The 16,031-nt window shown below is 38.8% G+C and overlaps 1 protein-coding gene, 1 long non-coding RNA gene and 1 pseudogene across 3 annotated transcripts; 2 read left to right on the forward strand and 1 right to left on the reverse strand.

The window, feature by feature from the left end:
- Window positions 1-1,289: 1,289 nt before the first annotated feature.
- On the reverse strand, window positions 1,290-2,127 carry LOC112167247. Its single transcript, XR_002923665.2, has 2 exons — window positions 1,770-2,127; window positions 1,290-1,684 (listed from the first exon to the last, which is right to left on the reverse strand). It is a non-coding gene; the product is annotated as an uncharacterized LOC112167247 (long non-coding RNA).
- Window positions 2,128-7,035: 4,908 nt separating this feature from the next.
- Window positions 7,036-7,148, forward strand: LOC112168615 (annotated as a pseudogene).
- Window positions 7,149-13,426: 6,278 nt separating this feature from the next.
- Window positions 13,427-14,738, forward strand: LOC112201664 (transcription factor bHLH162). 2 transcript variants are annotated; one of them, XM_024342573.2, is made up of 3 exons: window positions 13,427-13,574; window positions 13,932-14,282; window positions 14,379-14,738. In XM_024342573.2, exons 1-3 carry the CDS (start codon window positions 13,452-13,454, stop codon window positions 14,466-14,468), a joined length of 564 nt encoding a protein of 187 aa, XP_024198341.1. In that variant the 5' UTR covers window positions 13,427-13,451; the 3' UTR covers window positions 14,469-14,738. The 2 variants fall into 2 exon arrangements, with proteins under 2 accessions (XP_024198341.1, XP_024198342.1); XM_024342574.2 differs by having other exon boundaries at window positions 13,462-13,672.
- Window positions 14,739-16,031: the final 1,293 nt, after the last annotated feature.

Here is a 16,031-nt window from a genome sequence, read left to right on the forward strand (position 1 = left end):
TTCAAAAATTTGACAGCCCACATAGCTTTGTGCTCAAGCTCGACCGGAAGGTGACAATTCTTTCCATAGCACAAGCGGAAAGGAGACATGCCAATAGGGGTCTTATATGCGGTCCGGTAGGCCCATAAAGCATCATCAAGTTTAATAGCCCAATCCTTCCTAGAAGAGTTGACCGTCTTTTCCAAAATTCTCTTAATCTCCCTATTTGACACCTCCACTTGACCAGAAGTTTGAGGGTGGTAAGGTGTGGCAACCTTATGCTTGACTCCATATTTTCTCAACAAAGCATCAAAAGTCCGGTTGATAAAATGTGTACCACCATCACTAATAATAATCCTAGGAGTCCTGAATCGAGAGAAAATATGCTCTTTCAAGAACTTGGTGACTACCTTAGAATCATTCTTCCTTGTGGCCTTGGCTTCAACCCACTTCGAAACATAATCAACCGCGACTATGATATATTCGTTCCCATGAGACTTCGGAAATGGTCCCATAAAGTCTATGCCCCAACAATCAAAAATCTCAACCTCCATAATATTAGTGAGAGGCATTTGGTCCTTGGAGGAAATATTCCTGGTCCTTTGACATCTATCACATTGAAGCACGAAAGAATGACAATCTTTAAACAAAGTAGGCCAAAAGAAACCGGGCTGAAGGATCTTGAAAGCTGTCCTCCTCCCACCAAAATGACCTCCACATAAAGATGAGTGACACAATGAAATAATCTCCGAGGCCTCCCATTGAGGAATACAACGTCTAATCACCTGGTCTTTACCCACCTTCCACAAGTACTGCTCATCCCAAATATATGACCGAGCATCTCGAAGAAACTTCTTCCTGACTTGTGCATCATAGTTATCAGGAATGAAAGTACAATTGCTAGCCCAATAGTTCACAAAGTCTACAAACCAAGGCATCTCAGTGTCTACATGAAATAAGTACTCATCGGGAAAATGCTCAATCAATGGTATATCAGGAGAGTCTCCGCCATGCCCAAGTCTAGACAAATGATCTGCAACAAGGTTCTCTCTACCCGGCTTATCCTTGATCTCGATATCAAACTCCTGGAGCAATAACACCTAACGAAATCATGATAGGTGAGTGAGTCAACTTCTCCTTAAGTAGCTCAAAAGCCTGTAAACTGTGAAGACTTGAACTCTATTTAAGTTAATTAGTCTAGTTTACTCTACTTCTAAACTAATTATAGCTATGTACTTATTTGTTTTGGCAAAAGAATGATCAAATATAGAAGGTATAGATTTGTGTATGGGGTCATGAATGATGAATTGTTTGATCCCTGCTGATTTTGGTTTATTTGTTTTTATAACTCAAAAACCAACTAGCTTTTGTTAACAAAATGCTAGAGTAGAACACAAGTGTTTCTTACAAACAAAAGCAAACATTTACCTGTTTACATTCTTTGTCAAAAAGAAAAGAAAAGAAAAAAGTACAACTTGTGCTTAGGTTTCAATAAAGGTTACATAGATGGCTACAAGTACTATATTTACATTACTACATGTTTCCAAATGTCACAATACATCAATTTCTTATTTATGATTTGAAATTATAGCTTCCTTGATTTGCTGCCATTACTTCTTGCAAATGTACCAAAATTTCCAGCAAATGCTTAGCTTATTATGCTCCTTCTTCTTGATTTTTCTTTAGCTGGAAGTTCTATTAAAACCTGCAACACATGCACAAAAACACATTAGAAGAAGAAGAAAAAAAAAATCTGGAATGTTATTTGTTTTATTTAACTACTGAGTCACCTAGTAGCTTATTAGAAACACATGTATACACACTTCTAACCACAAGTAAGAACCTGCAGGCATAAAGTTAAGTGTGTGCAGCAAGTGGCTGCTCTTAGAGCAGCTTAAAACTTGGGCAACAAGCTCAAAGCATGAGCTGGCAGTTTGGGATAACTTTCAGATGTTTTTTCTAAGCAGGAGCTGGCAATAAGCTGCTCCCAATGTTTATCTAACTGACTGAGCTAAGCATGAGGTGGCTAGTCTACATATAGGTTCTCATGATTTCATCTTTTAGTATAAAAAGGCCTTTACCTGCAGTAAGAAACACAAGTGAGAAAACATAGCAGAAAACAATTTAGAGACTCTAGAGTTAGCAAAGTCCAGAAAACAAGCTTTGAGAGGTTTGGAAACAAAGTCTCAGCTTTACTAAACCAGGTTTAAGGTAGGGGAAGTTTTGGGGAACCTCAAGTTTGATTATATCAGTCTATTGATGTGATTTTGAGTGATATTTGCTACTGATCAGATTGTTTATGTTGTGTAAAATATTTGTTTAGTTCATTATCATGTTGTTTTATCTAATCCTAGCTTGAAGAAAGAGTAAAAATGGTTGTGTAGTTGAGTCTAATACTCATAAGGGACCAGCAAAGTCAGCCAATGGTATATACACTTGGGGAGAGAAGCCCCTTCAATTATTATTGATAAAACGATCTAATGTTTGGCAAGAAGACACTGGTGACCGAGATTAGTACAAGATTACTAACAATCAGAGTATAAGAAGTTATTTTCTGTATTGCATCATCACCAATTATATGTTTGAGGTTTGCTCTACTGAGCTTTAAGCTCACCCCTTTTATGATATTGTGCAGATCATGCTCTTGGGGGTTAGAATTTAATTTCTGGAAATCTGGGAGAAGGAGAAATAAAATTTTAGTTTACTGTTTTGTTTTATCTTTGTACAATAAAGCTTATTTCCTAAGCTTGCTTTTGTTTCTCTTGTAAGTACTTACTTATGTAATAAAGAGTTCAACCACAAGTCACTTCTGATTCTCATTTTTTTTCAATATAGTTTTTATTTGCCAAAGTGTTTCTTATCTTTGACAATTAAAAGCTATTCACACCCTTACTCAAAATTAAAAAAAAAAAAAAAAAAAAATTTGCAGTTTTCAGGGTTAGGGTGTGACATAAACACTCCTAAGTGAACTCAAATGGCACATCCTTGCCTAGCAAGTCACACAATGGCTTGGTGATCTTAGAGAAATCTGGAATAAAGCGTCTATAAAAGCCAGCATGCCCAAGGAAACTCCTAACTCCTTTCACATTCTTCGGTGGTGGTAAACTAGAAATCAACTCAATCTTCGCCTTATCCACCTTAATGCCACGTGATGATACTACATGCCCTAACACAATACCCTCTTCCACCATAAAGTGGCACTTCTCCCAATTAAGGACCAAATTGGTCTCGTCACACCGTTTTAGAACAAGGGTCAAGTGTTAGAGACAATCATCAAAAGTATCTCCATGAATCGAGAAATCATCCATAAAGATCTCCATAAAGCGCTCAGTCATGTCATGGAACAATGCCATCATACACCTCTGAAAAGTAGCAGGTGCATTGCAAAGTCCAAAAGGCATCCTCTTATATGCAAAAGTACCAAATGGGCATGTGAAAGTCGTCTTTTCCTGGTCTTCCTTAGCAATAGCAATCTGATTATACCCCGAATATCCATCTAAGAAACAATAGTGGCTATGACCTGCTAATCTCTCCAACATGTGATCAATGAAAGGTAGTGGAAAATGATCTTTCCTTGTCGCTCCATTAAGCTTTCTATAATCAATACAAACCCTCCATCCATTCTGAACTCGCTGTGGCACATCTTCACCCTTTTCATTCTGCACTACTGTAATTCCTCCCTTTTTGGGGACAACCTGAACTGGTGAAACCCATGGCGAATCAGAAATCGGGAAAATAACTCCAACATCCAGAAGCTTAATAATCTCCTCCTTCACTACCTCCATCATGGGAGGATTCAACCTCCTCTGAGCTTCCCGAGTGGGCTTACACCCCTCCTCTAAGTAAATGTGATGTTGACACTTGGATGGACTAATGCCTTTGATATCGACAATGGTCCAACCAATAGCTCTCTTATGCTCACGTAATACCCGCAAAAGCTTATCTTCCTCAACTTTACTCAATTTCGACGAGATAATAACCGGTAATGTGCTCTCTTCCCCTAGAAATGCATATCTCAAAGTCGAAGGTAAAGTCTTTAGCTCCAAATCTGGTGGGGTCTCATATGAAGGAATAGGTGGTGTAGTAGAAGGTGGCAAAGGTAAAATTGGTGGAACACGTCTAGGCAAATATGGTGTCAACGCCTCTAAGTGTGCAATAGCCTCAACATGCTCCTTACTCTCAAATTCGGTTCCACCTTGAGCAATACAAGTCTCCATGTAATCTGTCGATGATGCTCAATAAAGTTCTTCCCAAAAATATCATCCATAACATCAATCCGGAAGCACTCATCAAGATGATATAATGGACTCCTCATAGCATCAAAAATCCGAAACCCAATAGTAGTGTCAAATACTGTCATGGTGAATAAACCCCCCTGCAGTCGCCATAAATGCTCTACCAAAAAATGATAGGTAACTCGTCATCATCATCCTCATAAGGAGGGTCCATGTCAAGTACAACAAAATCGGTCGGTACATAAATTTCATCTACCTTGACAAGAACATCCTCCACCACTCCACGATGGTACTTGATACTCCTATCCGCCATTTTAAGCTTAATCTTTAGAGGCTTAATTGGTTCCAATGACAAAGTCTTGTACAAATCATATGGCATAAGGTTGATGCTAGCCCCCAAGTCCAATAATGCTCGATCAAAGTTTCGTGACCCAATGGTGTATGGAATAGTAAAAGATCCGGGGTCACTAAGCTTAGGAGGCAACCTCCTTTGAAGTACGGCCGATACTTGCTCACTTAAATATATATCTTCATTCTCCACAAACTTTCTCTTACTAGTGCACATGTCCTTCAAGCATTTTGCATAGGTCGGTACTTGCTTGATGGCATCAAGTAATGGGATATTGATATTAACGGACTTGAATAGCTCAATGAACTCTTGCTTTTGTGTCTCCTTCCGCTTCTTTTGATCTTGAGCCCTCTTAACTTGTGGATAGGGAAGTCTAGGCTCCAATGAGTTCAAATCAAGAGGTGGAGAAAAAGTGAGACTCCCCCTTGAACCCCTAAGGGTGGTAACCGTCCCACTAGGGTTCTTAGCCCTCAAGGCCTCGCCTAGTGTAGAATGGATCGGTCCACTCCTATCCTTAGAATCCAAAGGTACATGAGAATAGTCTTCCTCCTTATTACTTCCCCCTTGATGTTGTTCCCGATGCTCACTAGATGACAAAATAGGCGGTGAACCATTAGAACTCAAACCTGAGGATGAACCATGTGTATCAATAGAAGTAGATGAAGTAGCTTCCGTCTTATTCCTCCCCCCTTGATGAAGATCCCTAGGTGATGATAAAGGAGTAGTGGGGCCAAAATGCACATGCTTAGGCGGTGCGGATGAAGAATTAGAGGCTTGAGATTTTGAAGATGTAGAATGAGATAAAGAGGCCTTTCTTCCTTGTGCACCTCCGGGAAGTACATTTTCTTCCTCCCCGGCTTCCTTATCCACCCCCTTATTTCTTCCTTTTGTGTACAAAGTCACATCACCCACTCCAATTCCCGGGGGTACATTTTCTTCCCCCCGGTTCCCATCCTCCTTTGAAATAAAAGTACGATGCATATGCACATTATCATTAGCAACATGGCCAAGAGGTACATTTTCTTCCCCCTTGGCCCCATATGAATGCAACACATTATCATCATCATTATCAATGTAATTCTCAACTAACACATGATCATCATCATTAGAATATGAAAGTGAAGAATGGGAATCATGTATAGGGGTGGAAACATGTGTATCATAAGAATGTGATGTGGGGTAAGTGGGAGCATACATGTCATCATGCACATTCAAAGGGGAGTTAGAAGATTTAGGCATGCGTACCTTATTGTCATAAACCCTCCCACTTCGAAGTGTAGTAATAGCCTTAGCTTGCTCATGTCTCAGATTTTGATCCGGTTGTGTAGGTAATGCACCATGTGGACGTGTTCCAAGCTCTTTAGCTAATTGTCCCATTTGGACTTCTAATTTTCCCACACATTGTGCAAGTGAGCTTTGACCTTGAGCAAGAATATTAAGAGTTTGATCGGTCTTCGCTTGGCTTTGTGTAAGAGAAGTATGACTTTGGGCTAGGGCGGCCAATATATCATCCATATGAGACTTCTTTGGTTCCGGTTGTGGTGCTTGTCTATTTTGAAATCCGGGAGGTGCATTTTGTGTAGGATTGGCACCTCCAAATGAATGGTAACTTTGACCAAACCCTTGAGTATCAGGTGGGGCTCCTCCATAAGCATGTGTAGCACTAAAAGATGGCCCTTGGCCTTGAGAATTGTAACTAGATGCTTGCTGCCCATAATGATTTTGTCCACCAAATTGTGTGTTTCCATGACCGTGGGGACCGAAAGATGAAGAATTAAGGCCTTGATTCCTTCCATATGAATGAGAACCACCTTGGTGTGCATTAGAGGACCCTCCACCATCCTTCCATGAGAAATTTGGGTCGTTACGCCAACCCGGATTATATGTAGTAGAATAAGGATCATTTCTTGGTGGCCTTTGATAAGAATTAATAGCTCTAACTTGCTCCTCAACAAATTCTGGAAATTGTGAAGCCAAGTGACAATTATGAGTAGAATGATTAGGGGACTCACAAATCAAGCAAAGATGTGAAGAAGTAACACTCTTCACATGTGAAGAAGACGAACCACTACCCTTTTGCGCTTGAAGTAGCATCTCAAATTTCTTGTCAATCTTTGCTTCAAGCCTCTCAAGCTTGGAATTCATAACCCCATCATCTTTATCAACATGAGAAACCTCGTACACGCCTCTACCACGAGGCTCCATATCAACTCGGCCTCTAGTACCATATGCTTGTGAATCTCGGCCTCTGGATGTAGTGTGGTCATCTCAACCTCCTCTTCTCCTTTGATGATTATCCCATTGACCGGATTGGGTAGCCATTGACCGGATTGGGTAGCCATTTCCTCACAAGTATCCCAAGCGGCATTAGGACCTTTCTTTAGAAAATTTCCACCCGATGCATTGTCTAATCTCCTTCTATCATCAATAATCAACCCATTGTAGAAAGATTCACAAAGAAGCCACCTGGTGAGTCCATGATGAGGGCAACCTAACTCAATATCCTTGAAGCGCTCCCATGCATCATAAAAAGTCTCATTATCCTTTTGAAAGAACTTGGTCAAGCTATCCCACATATAAGTAGTCCGATGATGTGGATAGTAAGCATTCAAGAAGACTCTTTGCATATCGGCCCAAGAGAGAATGGATCTTGGCTTAAGCTTATGAAACCAAGTGCGTGCTTGATCTTTCAAAGAAAATGGGAATAATCGAAGCTTCAATCCTTCCAAAGTTAATCCTCCCAAGCGCATAGTGGAACATATGGCATCAAACTCAATTATATGATCATATGGCCTCTCACTAGCCGTGCCATGGAAAGTAGGTAGAATAGACAACATGTTAGGCTTGATCTCAAAGTTGGCATTTGTCGGAGGAAGCACAATGCAAGATGGAGCATTCACAATACTAGGACATGAATAATGGCTCAATGGAATCTCCTCCTCATCTTGTAGTTCTTGACGCTCGTTGGCCATATCTACTACTCGAATAGGAGACCTAGAAGGTGCTTGTGAGCGATGTCTTGGTCTTCTAACTCTCCTTGTTGGTCTTCCTCTAGGTAGTCTTTGAAAAGCACGACCACTTCTCAAATTGATAGGTAGTAGAGTGTCGCTCATATACCTACGAAGAACCAAAAAGAAATCGAGTATCTCAATAACCAAAATATAAGCAAGATAAGCACCAATTCAACTCATGAAAAATTGACAAGTAATTAGAGGGGTAAAAAGAGAATGAAACACAAGTAGTACTGAATTTGACTAAACTAACCGAAGAAATGAAAATAAAATAAAATAAAATAAAATAAAATAAATAACAACTAAACAAAGAAACAAGAGATAAAGATAAAAATAAAAATAAAAATAAAAGTATGCTAAAAGTGACCCTAAATGCCAATTACCAAGGGATTAAGATCCGAAGACCCTAATCCCCGGCAACGGCGCCATTGACTTGGTTCATGAACTCTTCGCAAGCGTACGAATCGTTGTCAAGTAAGGGAAGTAATTGGACCTTAGTTTATCGTACCTCGAGGATTAGGTGTTGGACCTAACCAAGATAATTGGCGGTAGGATACTAAAAGCACACAAGAAAAATAAAAAGTAAAATAAGACTATAAACGATCAAGGCACCAAGCCTTGGCAATGCTCGGCTTAGCTCACACCAAGCCTATTCAAAGCCACTAACTTGTAGCCTCAGATGGGTATACACAAATGAGTCGATGGATTTAATGTTTGAGAGCGGATTTGAACTTAACAAAAAGTAATAAAATGTAAAGCGAATAATAAAAATGCAAGGAAATTAAACTAGAAAAGTGTGAACAATATAATGGGAATGTCGGGTGCTAGGGAGGTTCCTTCACCCAAATATCATGTGTCGGAAGCTAATCTAATGTAGATGCAAATTTCCTACTTTGGCGGTAATCGTATCCAATGCGGTTCAAGGCTCAAGGACCGAAATTTCCTTTTATGGTATTCCTACTCCGGTTCAAGGGTCGTAGGAACTCACTTGGCATGACTTAGAGCCGGTTCAAGGGACTCTAATTCGCATCAAGAGGCCTAAAGATCGAGGAATTAGACTAATAAGCGACCCGCCCGCGCATTCACGCAACGAGTGTAAATCACCATGCTTATAACCCCTCGAATACGAAATTGAAGGTTTCTAGCTTAGGAATTAGAGGGGGTCAAGCCTCTAACTCCATCCTAGATATGCTCAAAATACACACCCTAGAGTTGACTAGGCTCCTAGACATGCATTTTAACCCAACAAAAATATATATAAGCATCCATTATATGAAAATTGCATCATTACATTAAAATAAGCATTTTTTTTTACACAAGATTTGGACTAGGGCACACAACCCTAGCCCCCAACAACAAATCTACTCACTACCCATCATTAAACAAACATCAATATACAAAATTTAAAGAGGAACAAAGTGAAGAGAAGTAGGAGTAACAAGAACAAGCCACAAATTGCTATAAAGCAATTATGGCTAGCCTTGATTTATGGCTCCCCACTTTTACCCAAATTTAATGGTGATGAATTTCTTGATGCTTGGGCTCCCCCTTTGAAATTTGTGGAATTGATGAGAAGATTGAATCTTAGTGAGGTAGATCTTGGTGAGGTGTGAATCTTGGTGAGGTAGATATTGGTGAGGAATAGATCTTGGTGAGGTGAAGAAAATCTTGGTGAGGAGGGAAACAAAGATGAGGAGGAATAAATGGAGAAGGAGAGTTGGAGGTGGGGTGGTTTTAGTGTTAAAGAGGAGAAGAGGATGGGTTTTTGGTGGAGTGGTGGTGCGGCAGAAAGGGTCTAGTGAGAATGGGGTGTGCTGTTGTGTGAGAGAGAGTCGGGTTGTGTATATATATATATATATATATATATATAGGCATAATTAGGTCATGGTTTCTGTGGGTTGTGAGAGAAAGAGTGGCACGTGGTCTGCAAGTGGGTTGAGAGAAGTGTGGCTGACTTTAATATCAATTAAAGAGGCCAAACGTGCAGCAACATTTCCTTGGGCTTAATCAATTAAACAACAACCTTTATATATATATATATATATATATATACAGATCCTATCCAGAGCGGAGCTCCGCTTTGAAAATTAACGTGTGAAGTTCGAGTTTTGGGTCACTTTTCGGTCGCATATCCACATCTCGACCGTTCAGTTTTTAGGTACTAGTGTATAGATCGTCTCTGCAAATTTTCAGCCAAAATGATGATCGTTAAGGCATTGATAACTGCCTTAAAGCTAGTACGGTTCAGGTTGACAGATTCAGTTCGTCCATTGGTTTAAGCGAGTTAGATACCTTAACGATCATCAATTTGGTTGAAAATTTGCAGAGATGATCTATACACTAGTACCTAAAAACTGAACGGTCGAGATGTGGATATGCGACCGAAAAGTGACCAAAAACTCGAACTTCACACGTTAATTTCAAAGCGGAGCTCCGCTCTGGATCGGATATGTATATATATATATATATATATATATATATATATATATATATACAGGCCTTCTCCACTGCGGACGTCCGCAGTTTTTCATTGGTGCGGATTTCCAGTTTTGACCCACTTTCCGATCATATTTTCACATCTTAACCGTTCAGTTTTTAGGTCCTAATGTATAGATCACCTCTGCAAAATTTCAGCCAAATTGGTGATCGTTAAGGCATCCAAAACTGCAATTTACAACAATGTACACGAACGGTTCCGGTTCGGTAGATTCGGTCCGTTCGTGTAAATTGCAGTTTTGGATATCCGCACCTGAGAATGATTCTATATATATATATATATATATATATATATATATATATTCTCTCTCCTTGTAATTTCAAGTGCATGCCCATAATTACGAATAATTGCATTTTGCTCCTTCTCTGACTTTGATCGTGGTTGACCGCATCAATAATTTCATTTCCTTCTTGAAAATTCAATTTTGCTCCATTTTCGTGCCATTTTATCTCGATTTCCGCAACTCCGCTTATTTTCTACAAAATAAATAAAAGTAGATTAATTACATAATAATTGACATGAGGATTAGTTTAATTCTAGTATTTTAGATATAATTACACGTATATAAATGCGTGTAATCAGCTCGCTTAGAGTGATCGGTGTCTTACTAGATCTGATGACAATCCTTATGGTTGAGAAATCAGCAGGCAATCCATTCAAGATCAGAGTCACTATATCTTCATCAAAAATATAAACTCCAGCTAATGAAAGTTTGTCCCGAATAGTTTTAAATCGCTCCATATACTTGTCAATACTATCATTACCTTTATGAATTTTCTGCATAGAGTTCCGGAGCTCAAAAGCTTTGAACTTTGAAAGTTTAGCATATCTCTCCTCAAGCAAAAACCAAACTTCTTTTGAGGTTTTACTTCCAACAATGAATGAAAGAGCATCTGATGACAAAGTAGTAGCTAGTAAAGTAATCAAAGCAGAGTCATTCTTCCTCCAATCCTTATACTCTTGTGTAAACTCAGGGGTAATACCAATCTCTGTGATTTTGTGTTGTGGAGGACAAGGCACAGACCCATCAATATATCCCATTAGATCACACCCTACTAACATTGACTCTAGCATGAATCTCCAAGTCACATAGTTAGTATCATCTAACTGCAGAGTGATGAGATTGCAGAAGTTGGAAAGGAGACAATCATCCAACCGACTTGTATTCATGATTATGAGAGCAGAGGTAATAAGAAACACATAACCGAATACTAGTATAAGATACTTCTTCAAAAGAAAACCAAACAGAGAAATCTGGAGATACCCAATTTCCAAGCCTTCAACTTCTTCACAAGAAAACCAATAATACTGAGTTGCTTCAATTATCCCCAAAATCTCAGAGTTCAGAGACGTTCTTCTAAATTTTCACACTATTAATCAAACTCCCCAAATTTCTGAAGGTCAGAGTACACAAGAGCAAGTAAAGACTGAGATACCATAATAAAGTAATCTGGAGTTTACATCCAAAACCAATTGGCAATGGATGGAGTGGCCCAAACTCTTATAAATCCATACGCAATGTCCCATTTTTCCTATGTGGGATGTATATATTCTCAACAGGATGTATATATTCTCAACATAATGAATTTTTAAAAGGTTGAGCGGGTTCGATCATAACACGCACAACATGCATATGGACTGAAATTATCGTTTCCAGCGTCTTATAGTTGTTGAATGTGGTGGACTGCGAAGCTTTAGATCGATGTATGATATCAGAGTTTTGATTCAAAGCTAGCCATGAACTTCCTTCCTTTCTTCACTTGCATAACAAGGATCACGAGAAAAAAAAAAAAAAAACATCTTATAAGCTAGGTCACCTCATGCCTCACCTTTTGTGCATGAAAGCAAACACCCATAATATCAGAATTTGAGAGCAAAGACTTTATGTCTGATTTATCCCCAATATGATTAGACCTTATCAAAACTTTAACAAGCATATATAGAAATCTACTGTATATAGTAACTGTTAAGGGGAATTTAGCCTACGTGTACAATTTCAAATCACCTCTTAAACAACATACTGCACCTGTTAATTTTATATGCATGTGGTTCCAATCAGAGCTAGAGCTACTTTCAACTGTTTCTGATACTACATATTGTGCTGTTGACGTTTTCTGTTTATGGGTCCTTTTGGGGTCCTGCAAAAGGACCATCGAATTGAAACCATATATGTGAACGAAGATTAAAGTTGTAGTAGTAGCCTAGTAGGGATGAAAGTTGTAGTAACGAAGATGAATATATCTGGAAGAACCCAAAGTGATCCTTTTTAATTAAGCACGTTTAGAATATAATATTGGAATATAACAAGCTAATCAATCCTCGGATATTGAATAAGAATACGGAGTGTAAGAGTGTTTGTGCAGCTTGATGGAGAATTGTTAGCAGGATAACCCCAATTATAAAATGATAAGAAGCTAATCAATGTTGTTTTAATGTTAATTTAGTCTGTTTATGATGCTTTCGTTTTCTTCCTTCAGTTTTCATTTTCTAGTTAAGGATAGAGTAGAACACAAAGGAGAAGGGAGAAAAGAGGAAAGAGAAAGATTTGGAGCCGTGGAGGTGAGATGAAGGAGAAATTACCAAATAGGTCTTATGTTTTAGCTTCATATGCACTAGACCATAATGAAAGTGCGCAAACTTTGTTTTTCATCTAAACGATCGTTTTTTCATCTATTTCCAAGGAAATACCAAACCGAACCCTTGGCTTCAAAAACATGGTGAATAAACAATCATTACTTAACACTATTATTGACTGATATCTGTAAACAAATCTAGGGTTTTCAGTTTAAGCAAGCAGTCTCGCTTGAATATGCATTTATTTTAATATATCTATGAGTTTTTTCTAAGGGTAGAGGCAAGGTGTTTGCTAGAGTATAAGAAGAGTCAAAAATAGAAGAGAGCAAGGCGTTTGACATATTGTCTAATAAAATCTAAGGTAAGGAAATTGCACTAGGAGAACCATTTGGGGTTATGTTCTTCTCAACATCTGCTCAAGAAGAAAATTTTCTAAATTCACAGAGTGCTTGTGAGAGCCGAAAAATACACGGTCAGGCATGTGTGTGTTCCTATTTGTGGAAAATTGATGTTCAAAAGACTGTGGCGGGCGCGTACGGGCCAGCTTCCTGTGAAATCAGCATTAGAAGAGCAGCATCTAATCATACATAATATTCGCTTTTGTTTTCAGCTTTCACCTTTCGCTTTCTTACCACAACACGACAAACTCTGGCGGTCAGATATGCAGCTTTCTTACCACTAACATCTTATCATCCTATATATATATCACCACGCCATCAAGTATGGTATTTTAATTTGCAACTGGAATTGTGATTCCTGTTACTGCAAGTTAATTGGTACAGCAGCTTTATCGATCAGATAATCAAATGATGAATAGACAGTACCGTACATCGAAAACTGACCGCAAAACCATAGAGAAAAACAGGAGGGAACAAATGAAAGCCCTATTCTCCAAGCTCAAGTCTCTTCTACCCCATCAAAGTTCGAGGGTCTCTCTCTCTCTCTCTCTCTCTCTCTCAACAGGAGGGAACAAATGAAAGCCCTATTCTCCAAGCTCAAGTCTCTTCTACCCCATCAAAGTTCGAGGGTCTCTCTCTCTCTCTCTCTCTCTCTCTCTCTCTCTCTCTCTGTGTTAAATAATTCTAGCTAGCTAGTGACTACATGTGGAGGAGGAGGGCATGTACTGTAAGACTAGCTATGAGGCTCATTCTTATGCCTCATGTTATTCTTGACCCGCGTACAATCTTTTTAAGGCATTTTTGGGAACATTTTGACCCTTCTGAATCTGGCAATGTGTGTATGTGCGCTTAATTACTTTGCTGATTAGATCCCTTGATATATTGCAGGAAGTAGCATCGCTGCCGGATGAACTAGACAAAGCCGTGAATTACATCAAGAAGTTGCAGATCAACTTGGAGAAAATGAGAGAGAAGAAAGACAGCCTAATGAGAGTAGCTAAGATCATTAAAAATAACAATGCAGGCTCTGTTGGTGGACTTACTGATGGAGGGTTAAAATCACCACAGATCGAGATTCGTGAATTGGGTTCAGCTCTACATGTTGTTCTGATAACTAGGTTGGATTGTCAATTCATGTTTAGAGAGTCGATTCGCGTGCTTAATGAGGAGGGAGCTGACATTGTTAATGCCAGTTTCTCAGTTGTTGAAGATGCCATTTTACACATAATACATTCTAAGGTAAGCTAGTAAATTGTGTAGCTTGATTCGTAAACTTATACAGTGTAACTCGAGCTATTAATATACATTTTTTTTTTCTTCATTATGATCGATTAGATCGGCGAGTCTGCACCAACCACAGTAGCTGCAAGGGTATCTGAGAGACTAAGAAAGTTTGTGAATGGATCTAGTACTATTGCATTTTGAGCGTTACATGATCACTCATTGTTGCTACATATATAGGCTTTTGCAAGTTCTTTTGGTCATGATCAACTACGTGTATGATCAAAGAATTAAGTTCAAATGCCCCCTTGGGTATATCTGTGTTAACAGAAATATAGTTCCTAGCCTAGCATTGTTCATTGGTAGAAAAGATTGTTATGTTGCTGTTATAATTAGTGCTTAATTAGTCTTGCTAATTAGGGTTAGTTCATGCTTAATTAGTTAGTGACCTACAACGGTCTACCTCGTGTTGCTCATCTGTGTAGCTCAGCTCTAGGTATAAATACCTGTACGTTCTCATTGTAATGTAAGAAAGCTCAGTTTTTCTTCTTGAAATTTATGTGTTTCTCTCTTTTCTCTCTACTCTCTCATCTCCGCTAACATGGTATCACGAGCCAGGTTCGATCATGTCACCGAAATCAGAGTTTCAGTCGCCTAAGTTCGTTACTCTCTCTAGCACATATCAGAGTTTACTTACAGTGTGATTCAGATAAGTTCTTCACACATATAGATCTGACATTTGAGATTTACTTCAAGAATTGATGCAAATTGTTGTTATTTGTGGCTTTGAAGCCTTGGATTTATGATTGTAGTACACTACTTGCATATTCAGTACTAGTTATTCTGAAATTGATGAACAAAGTTGAAGAAATCAAGAATAGAAATCCTAGATTGTTGAAATTGAAGTTTGATATACTGATTCTACTGCTTCTTGTTCAAATTTGCACAAGATTGTCCTCGATCTACTCTCGATTGAGCTCGAATTGTTCATTTACAAGTGTTCATTGAGAAATCTGAAAGTTGAAAGCTAAAGATGACTATTACTGCTCCAGCTACTCATACTACTACTCACACCACTGTGTATCTTCCTAACATCTTACTTGATGAGAACAACTATCCTACATGGTTGTTTCGCATGAATCATTTCTTAGTGGTCAAAATCTATTTGGCTTTGTTGATGGTTCAACACCTTGTCCACCACAGTTTATCCTTGCCTTTGATGGAGTTACTAGTACTCCCTCCACTGATTATGTTGTCTAGAAGACTCAAGATCAAAGTATCATCAATATGATTGGCCAAACTCTTAGTCTTGTTGCCATGACTAGTGTTGTAGGCAGTAAATCAGCTAAAGAAATGTGGGACAACTTGAGGCTTAAGTTTGCTGCTGCTAATCGACAAAATATCCTGCAACTAAAATCCAACCTACAAAATATCAAGAAAGGCAGTGATGATATTGAAACATATTTGGACAAGATCAAAATTGCAAAGGATGCTCTTGAAACTGTAGGAGTACTTGTGGATGATGAAGACATTGTTGTCACTATGCTAAATGGATTACCATCTGAGTTTGCAGCCATCAAAATAGTCATAAGAGCTTAGTTTGTAACATGCTCTCTCAGTGCACTCAAGACTTTACTGAAAGCTGCTGAAGTGGATATTGCAAATGAGAACCCTACTGTCTTACCACTAACTGCAATGATTGCTCAGAGTAACACCAGCACTAGTATGTCTATGAACTCTCAAGCATCAAGTTCTGTGTCTCAGCCT

This window comes from Rosa chinensis, chromosome 5 (genome assembly GCF_002994745.2).
Source record: "Rosa chinensis cultivar Old Blush chromosome 5, RchiOBHm-V2, whole genome shotgun sequence".
Classification (NCBI taxonomy): domain Eukaryota; kingdom Viridiplantae; phylum Streptophyta; class Magnoliopsida; order Rosales; family Rosaceae; genus Rosa; species Rosa chinensis.